This window comes from Triturus cristatus, chromosome 2_2 (genome assembly GCF_964204655.1).
Source record: "Triturus cristatus chromosome 2_2, aTriCri1.1, whole genome shotgun sequence".
Classification (NCBI taxonomy): domain Eukaryota; kingdom Metazoa; phylum Chordata; class Amphibia; order Caudata; family Salamandridae; genus Triturus; species Triturus cristatus.
The window spans coordinates 335,913,504-335,922,775 of record NC_140582.1 but is presented as its reverse complement, the minus strand read 5'-3'; the positions used below and the strand labels follow the sequence as shown (position 1 = coordinate 335,922,775).

At 41.1% G+C, this 9,272-nt stretch overlaps 1 protein-coding gene across 1 annotated transcript; it reads left to right on the top strand.

Annotated features, from left to right (window-relative positions):
• Positions 1 to 987: 987 nt before the first annotated feature.
• Positions 988 to 2,545, top strand: LOC146862240 (zinc finger MYM-type protein 1-like). The gene is made up of 2 exons (XM_085643246.1): positions 988 to 1,100; positions 1,503 to 2,545. Exon 2 carries the CDS (start codon positions 1,542 to 1,544, stop codon positions 2,478 to 2,480), a length of 939 nt encoding a protein of 312 aa, XP_085499372.1. The 5' UTR covers positions 988 to 1,100; positions 1,503 to 1,541; the 3' UTR covers positions 2,481 to 2,545.
• Positions 2,546 to 9,272: the final 6,727 nt, after the last annotated feature.

The following is a 9,272-nucleotide window of genomic DNA, read 5'->3' as shown; positions in this document are numbered from 1 at the left end:
CGCAGTTATTTCTTTTTTTATCGCTCTCCTTTCCTTTCCTCTTCTCTCTCACTCTCACTGCGTGCTCTCTTTCTCTCTCAACTTCCTCTCTCTCAGGGTAATGCCTCATCTTCCAGCGATCGCTTATTTTAAGTCTCTTTCTTTCCGTTAATCCCCCTTCCGACTGGATCCTGTCCCACCTTTGCTGCCGGCCCAGAGCGGTGAAGGTGAGCTCGCAACTTCTAAAAGAACATCCCAGTGCAGGCCCGTTCCATCACATTACGCATATGTTCAAGGTCACACACTGTGGAAATCCTGCTTGAGCCAGTCACGACCATAGCCCCGGGGAAGGATTTACAATTATGGCGCGATTCCCCGTGCTCACATAATGCTTAAGCGTTGATCCCTAGGTGAAAAGGTGCAACCGCTTTGAGGGTCGGAAGGGGGGGGGGGGCCTCCATACATGTTTCTGGCCATTCCCGGGGGCCTCGCCGCCTCTGCCGGCGGAGTCATTAAAGCATTTCACAAGGCAATAAACAGGCAGGAGGATTATGCTAATGAGATTCCTAGGTCCAGCTAGGGCTTTCTGCAGACGCAGGCGAGCAGAGAACGGCCTGACAACGCTGGCAAATGTAATTTTGAATAGGTTCTTGCACATATTTACACTATTTCACAAGTTATGGTTCTCTGCTGCACTTCTTAATGTATTGATTAAAGGATAATTTGAATTTAAAATTGTGATCTATTGTATTCCATAAAGATACTGAAAGCTAAAGATCATATCATTATTACATTTAAATGTAAGCAGGTTCCAATGGATAATTTTAATGTGGCAGACTAAAAAAAAGTCTGGTTTCCCCGAACATCAAACAAAATAAATATTTTAAGAACACTGTAGTTATTTTATGTTAACTTGAAGAACTGACGCTGGTAAAATTCATTGGGATTACTTGTATTTTAAAAGCAATGCTTGTCTAGTTACAGCACGTTATTTTTATTTTCAGCACCTTCTAAAGCTTGACAACCCTTACCAAATTTTTGGTCATATTTCCGGCGAAGAACAAGACCTCCTTTGCTGCTCTTTCACCCCGGCTACGACCCAGCAAACACCAGAGTTAAAGGTATGGAAACTGATGCTATTTTTTTTTTTAGATTGGAGTTAGAGCTATGTGTGTGGTCACTGTACATGGTGGTTGGGGTAGGCACACATTCTGAACATTGTACCCTCAGTGGATGGAATTTACTAACAGCCTTAGCCCTGTGATTTGGCCAATAACGGTTGTTAACAGCACTAACTATCCCTTGCCTTGTTCAAGGCCCTCAAGCAGTGTCTGTTTCAGTGCCTTCAGCAACCACTATGGCACACAGAGGCAGCAGGCAGTAAGGCTGTATTTTTAGCAGTCATGTTGTGCAAAGGGGAGCTGTTGGAGATTTATTGCGATACTGCACAAGATATATGTATTTATACAGAAATTTGATATTATTGCACCGCACCTTATATGTTGTACTTTGATTATTGGCAGGTTTCTTTAATATATATTGGTAAGGCCAGCATCGTCATCATGAATACAGTACAAGAGCTGATTACAAGGTCATTCCAGGCACGGCCACTTCAAGAGAAAATAGATTTAAAGCAATTGGGACCTCATCGGCCTGACCTAAAACTACAGCAAACTTCCCAGGACAGAGGAAAAATGTCCACACGTACATTCTCAAACGCCTGGTACACAAAAGCTGATTGGCTTACAGGGTGCCCTTTAAGAAATTCTCTGTTCTGCTTCCCCTGCTTGCTGTTTGGTGGTGAGTTTTCTTGGACAAATCAAGGAGTAACAGACTTGAAGCATTTGTCTGAAAAAATAAAGAAGCATTCACGCACAAGAAAGCATATGGAAAACCTGACTAGACTGGGAATGTTGGGGGAAGATGCTCCGATTGAGCAGCAGATAAGTGATGCATACCGCAAAGCAATACAGAAACACAATGAAGCAGTTGATAGGAACAGACAGATTCTATCCAAAATAATTGATTGCGTTCGTTTCTGTGGTGCTTTTGAACTGGCATTGCGAGGCCATGATGAATCGGAAGGTTCCCCAAATCCTGGAATATTCAAAGGCCTTGTGGATTTAATAGCAAGCATAGACAAGGATATGGAAGCACATTTAGCACGTGCTACAGTCTTTAAGGGCACCTCTAAAACAATACAAAATGAACTTCTTGAGTGTATGCTCGAAATTATGAGAAGCCATATTGTGCAAGAATTGCAAAACACAGACTTTGTGGCTATTCAGGCTGATGACACCACTGATGTGGCCACTAAAACACAGTCCGTATTAGTGTTTCGATACATTGACAATGACAGACAAGTTGTGGAGAGGTTCTATGGTTTCACACATTTAAGAGACTCTAGTGCAGAAACCATTACTGCAGCTATACTGCGTCAACTGAGCTTAATTTTTCCAGAGCTGCCTCAAAAAAAAAAAACTTATTGCGCAAAGCTATGATGGTGCGTCCGTAATGAGTGGAAGCCTTAGTGGAGTTCAAAAGAGAATTCGAGATGTGTACCCTAATGCTCATTATGTGCACTGTTACGCTCACCAACTTAATCTTATTATGCAACAGGCAGTATCAAAGATCACCGAGACACGGATTTTCTTTCAGGATATAGGAGGCATGGCAGCATTCTTCTCGCGTTCCCCCAAAAGAACAGAAGCACTTCATGACATTGTAGACAAAAGCGTTCCAAGGGGATCCTCAACTCGTTGGAACTTTAACATCCGTACAGTCAACCTAATCTATGAACATAGAGAGGACCTTCTGAAATGTTTTGAAGCCATAGAAGCCAATGATGAGTTTGATTACAAAAGTCAGATTGAAGCCCATGGCTTTGGTAGAACACTACAAGACAGAGAGTTTCAGTTCTTACTGTATTTATTTCATGATATAATGGTAGCTGTCGACCTGTTATACAATCAGTTACAAGCACGAGAGATAGATACTGTCAAAGTGCAAGTATATACTACTATGTTTGTACAAAGCATAAGCAAAGTGAGAGATGGGGTTGACAATTTAGACAGCAAACTGCCAGAGAAATCTTTTTTCACAAACCGCAGGAAAAACATCACCACTATGGTCCGAATTGCAAAGGAGATCTGTGACATTGTAATTGTGCAGGCACGAGAGCGTTTTTCTTTCACTAAACATTTGGTGAGTGCCACATTATTGCAAAGTCAACAGTTTGCCAAATATGATGAATCCTTCCAGGAGCGTGCTCTGAATGAGGCTGTGGGAGCTTATCCTATGCTCAATAAAGAAGAGCTGAGAACTGAGTTGACTGTACTGTACGGAATGCCTGTGTACCGGAAGGCCACAAGTGCCTTGTCTTTGCTGACTTTAATACATAAACTTAATATGGAAAAGTCACTTGGAGAGACAGTGGCTTTACTTAAAATTGTCATAACCACTCCTATGACAACAGTCGAGGCAGAACGATGTTTTTCAGCCTTAAAGAGGATTACGACATTCCTGAGAAACACCATGCTTGAGGAAAGACTCAATGCTTTGGCAATGCTCTCTGTAGAGAGCAAGCTAGTTCAGAAAATCCCGGACTTTAACACTAAAGTTATTGAAAGGTTTGCTGCTCTTAGAGAGAGACGTGCTGATTTCATTTACAAAAAGTAAACAATGTTGAATGCTGCTACTTTGCAACCAGTTTAGTTTGTTAAATAAAAAACATCTGTGAGTGAGGTACTCAGAAATGCATTGTATCTCGAAGTCTGTTATGAAGCTCTGTGGTTATACACTGAATAAGCAGCTACCTATGTTATATGACATCTCTTTATTAATGTTATAACTGCACTTTCACAATTGCTTTATTAACCTTCCTGCTTTCTCAAATTTGCTTGAAAATGCACCATTTCTCTTCTCTTTTTTCAAAATTTTCTCGGGGGGACAACCCCCCCGAACCCTCCTTATAGGGGTTCGGGCTCGCTCGCTACGCTCGCTCGCAACGGTGAAGTATACCTATCATTTTACGCCTCACCACTTTAAAATGTCACCAGCCGCCCCTGTTAGTATCGGCCACATAGTGTGGTTTTATCAGGTCGATGGACACAAATCGTTTCTCCTTTTTATCAGCAAGGGGCGGCAGTAGTACTGTTCTCAATCCGTGGATTGCTAAAACAGGTACTGGTAGTCTGTAAGAAGGCCCAAATTCCTTCTTGTCCGGAATCTTTTCTCTGACTAGATCACCAAGCTTTGAGATCCAGACAGGCCTTGCTGGGACAGTTGGTTTTTCCCCAGTTGTGGTTGGCTTCAGGAACACTTTGCTTTGTTTCGATCTTAGTTCATTTAAGTCCTCTAAACGATATTTGATATCAAACTTTTTATTTTCCATCACTGTGCCTTTGATGTCAAGGTCCGGAATCAACATTCTAGTTCCAAATAGGACTTCATATGGAGTGACACCCCCTAGAGAACTTCTTTGCAAATTGTTTAATGAGGGTTGGACCCCATAAAGATGTTTGACCCACCTATCACCCGAACCTAATACCCTAGCTGTTATAGACTGCTTTATGTCCCGTTTTTTTCTTTCCACAACAGAATTTCCCTCAGGATGGAATGGAGAAGAATATCGCCCAAACTGGCCATGGCTTCTTTGTAAACTCAAGAGCTAAACGCAGGACCCTGGTCAGAATGTGGTGTGCCAATTGCATATGTGCCGATAAAGACTCGCAAATCTTTTATAACAGTTTGTGCGTCAGCTGAACGCCGAGGCCACATCCAAAGGAACCTTGAACACCAATCCCCTGCAACCATGATATATTTATGGTTACCATCCCTTTGTAAAGGACCGCAGTGGTCCAGGTAAACACATGCTAATGGCTTATCTGAAATTAACAGGGGCGTCTGTGCGGGACGTTTCACAGTAGAGACTTTCATCTTCTGGCATATTTTGCAGTCCAAAACACAATTCCTTGTCTGTTTCCTAATGCCTGGCCACCAGTATTTCTGTTTTAATAACGATACTGTGGCGGAAACACCTGCATGGGTGGAGGCGATCCCTTCATGGGCTGCTAGGATTAGTCCTAATCTATGTTCCATGTTTGGTATTACCCAATCCCCCACTCAAGGGATTCGAGCAAACGTAACATTGTTCACATCAATTCTATATGAGTATTTGAGTGGAAACTTTTTAGGTAACGCTGCACCGCTGCCTTTGCTTGAAGCATTGACAGCCAGTATTATTTCACTGTCAATTTTTGTTTTTGAACGAGTGATTGCAGCTACGGAAGCTGTTTGCAGAGCCCCTTTATCAGCCAATTAATTCCCTTCAACGTTAACGCCATCACATTGATGAGTCAGCGTGTGTATCATATGAGTATTTTGTAGTCCGTTTCGCAACTGAACTACTTGTTCCCAAAGCATTTTATGCTTGTTTGTGCCACCTTGTGCATCTTTAAAACCATTTTGAAGCCAATTCTGTAAATATTCATTGTATGATTGAACACAATAAAAAGAATCGCACACTATGAGTGTGGGGAATTCTCGATCCGTATTTTCAAGAGCCATTCTAAATGCTTGTAGTTCAGCTCGCTGAGCTGTACAATCTCCTAGAGATTGCGTTTTTGTGACCATTGGTCTAAATTTGCCATCGAGCATACGACCTTTAACGATTGCTCATGCTGCACTATAAGCTTGCTTACCCCACCGTAGCGGCTTGTGCAGATCCGTCAGTATAAATTATAAATTCGTACTGGTCAAGAGGGAGAATTTCAGTAGGCAGAGATAATTCGTGTTCGTATGGCAGGAATGCTTGTGTTTTTAAATAAGGGTCAAAAACATATTCAACATCAGTTGCAGCAAGCGAATTAACCCATTGTATCCATCTTGGATGTAAAGCTTTTGCATTCAGAATACTCGCTTTTGTAACTGCCTCTAAGGCTGGTACAGGGGTTACGACCATAATGCTTTTCCCCTGTGCTAGGGCTCTTTCTTTTGCTCCAACGGTTTGAACTGCTGTCAGAATTTTTTCTGTTGATGTAAATTTCATTTCTGCTTGCGTATACAAATGTGATTTGTACGCAATTGGTACTTTTTCACCTTCGTTAAAAGTTAAGTAGGTGAAGCCGCATTGACCCGGAATGATTCGGATCACTAAGTTGCATACGTTTACACGTGTTTGTAAGTGTTTTGTTTCTAACATGTCAGCTTGAAGTGAACGCAGGATATCTGTGTGTTACTGTGTCCAATGTGTGATTTTAAAATCAGGTTTGATTAATTCATAGAGAGGTTTCACCCTTTCTGCGTAGTTTAGAATGTATGTTCTTCCAAAATTTAGGAAACCTAGAATCGACTGTAAGTTTTTCATTGTTTTTGGAGATTGGTGCAGCGCACACTTTTCTAAAAAGTTGGCTGCCAGGCTTTTCCCTTCATTTGATAGTTCATATCCTAGGAAAAGGACGTTGAGATGGGCAATTCTTGATTTTTTAAAATTTAATTTATAACCTTCAGAGGTGAAGCCCAGTATAATGGTATTCACCCTGTTCAAGTGCCTGTTCAGGTCATCGTCTGTCAGATAGATATCTTCGACAAATGACAATGCCTCGTCATCATAAATTTGTAGTAACTCTGTTACCCTTGCTGAGAATAACCCTGGACTATTCTTGAATCCCTGAGGTAGACGACAGAATTGACGCTGGGTCCCCATTATTGAGAAAGCATTCAAATACCTACTTTCAGGTGCTATGTTTTGACAAAAGACACCGTTAGAAATATCTAATGTTGTTTTATATTTTTTACACACAATGTTATTCATTAATGCTCTACTATGTGCATTTTGCACTGCAAATGTTTTACAACAAGAGTTTAAGTGTCTGTAATCCAAAACTAGACAATATGTATTGTCTGGTTTGGAAACAGGAAACAAAGGATTGTTCATTGATGAGGTGCATGTTTCAATCACCCCTTGGTATTCAAGTTGAACTAAGATCTCCCTGGCCTGTTTTTTAGCTTCTTGCTTAATTGGATACTGCCTTTGTGCAGTTGGTTGATTTTTTAACTGGATCTTATGATGATGTGAGTCCTCATCCCATCCTACATGATTTTTGTATAATGCTGGGCTTGGGCCACTGCCCATTTCCTGGCATAAGTATATTTTAAATGTACTGGAACATGGTTAGAGAAGGCTGGCATAATGATGTCTTCGCAATGTGGGCACTCTCTGACAAATTCTGGTGGCCAGTCCCGTTCTGCTAGAAGTATATCATAACCCCTTGAAAGATGCTCCCAAAAGAGTGCTTTCACTTTTCTTGGTATGTCTCCCTTTATCCGGAGTGCTATTTCATATAGCCTATGTGGAGACCTAACCCTGGTGTCTACAGTCTCAACTTGAATGTCTTCATTCATGTCCACTGTCTCCAGAAGTCCCTTCAGGTTCTGGCGAGCTATTGTTACTTCTGCTGCACTGTCCAACATTGTCTGAGCCCATTCTCCATTCTTGAGTTGTGTTCTCAGAATCCTCTGCATGTCTGATCTTAAGACCTGCTACTTTCTTCTTGGAGAATTGAGGTTTTGGTTTGTTTTTCTGAACGTGTTGATCGTCTTTGGACTTCACGCGTCCTTCTTTTTGATCTGACTGCCCTCTTCTTTCGGATGTCTGTGACGATATCTGAAAGGTACAAGAGGAACGTGTATCAGTATCTTGATACCTGTCAGGTTTTCTCAAATTATCCATATTCCTGAGGATATACCTCCTTTCAGAGGGCTCCTTTTGAGGAGACCTACCTCGGGATTGGAAATCTTTCTCTTTTGAATGTCGTTTGCTATTTTCCCACTTCTTTTTCGAAGAGGTAGGATTGTTTTTTGTAAAGGACTTATCAGGACTTTCAGACAGTTGGTGTTTGACTGTGTAATTCTATTAAAGTTTGTATCTGATTAAGTAATTCTACGTCTGACATTGCTTCAATGTCAGGATGAGGTGTGTAGCCGGCTAAAATCTGCCATGTTGGTCCTGGTCTACCTAGTTGACCGAGCCTGGTAATGTGATTGTAATGTTTTAGGGCGCCTTTAAAACAGAGATCATGCTCCTGGTATGTAAGTGGAATTTCAATATCCTCGAAAGGAATATATTCCTCAGGTGGTTCATCTTCTTTGTAGAAGTGAAACGTTTTAGTTACTGGATTTGATTCTGGGAATACTATCCATGAATAGAATACCTTTGTCTGGTGAGATCCATGTGCCTCTATCACAAAAACTGCTCTACCACCTCTTGGTGTTAGGCCATGTTTTATACGTTTTAGAGTGATGGCTCTCCTTAAATTTGGAGCGATGATTTTCGCATTTTCATCGGTTTCATTAAAACCTGTAAATTCAAAATCTGCTGCGATATCGTCGGGTACAGCTCCACCGGTTCTGGTGTTGTTATCCCTGTTTTGGGACATTTGTTTAATGAAAATTGCAGAGCAAGTTTCAAGGGAACAAACATAAGGTGCACAGTATTTTGGAACACTGTATCTTTCAACGCTGAACAAACCAAACAGCTAATACATAGGATTTTTGTCCTACTTAGCTATGGCGGATATTATCCCTACCCACTCCAGACGTCTTATGGAGTATTATGAGTAGGGGTCTCTGAGAAAAGCACAACTGAGTTACTTCAGTATCTAGCGTTAAATTAGGGCCTTACCAAAACGTTGGGCGCCATGTAGTGTAGTTCCTAAATTCCTGATAGGCTCTGCGCATTGGAATAATATACACTATAGTTTTGACATAGGACTGAGGTCAGTATGTCTCTATCGAGTACATTAAACTCAATTACTTGTGTGTACCAGCTAACTCAGAGGTCACTAGAAACTTCTTGAATAAACAAGAAGGAATTAGTTTCTGACAACCGCATAAACATGACAAATTTGTCTCCCTTAGAATCCGAACAATCTCAGAATCGTGGAAACAATAGATAATAGTTTCGCTCAGTCAATCGTGCATGCTTCGTTTCTACAGAGTTACACAGAAATAGATAGACAGGCGTTTCAATAAAAAGGGTTTATTGAACAGTCTTATTTCTCATTCAAGAGATATGCGAAGTATAATACGTACAGCGTTAGCAGTAAGGTAAAATAATACTGCAATAGCATGGTTTATAGCTATGACAGATATTCATAATAATACATACATAAATAACACGGGCTAAAATGTCATCTGATGCTTCTAGCTAGTTCTACCCCAGTGTACCTAACCTAAGTGTAGTACGAGGTGAGAAGTAGGTGCTGTTTGTCTATAGTCTAGTTTAGATATAG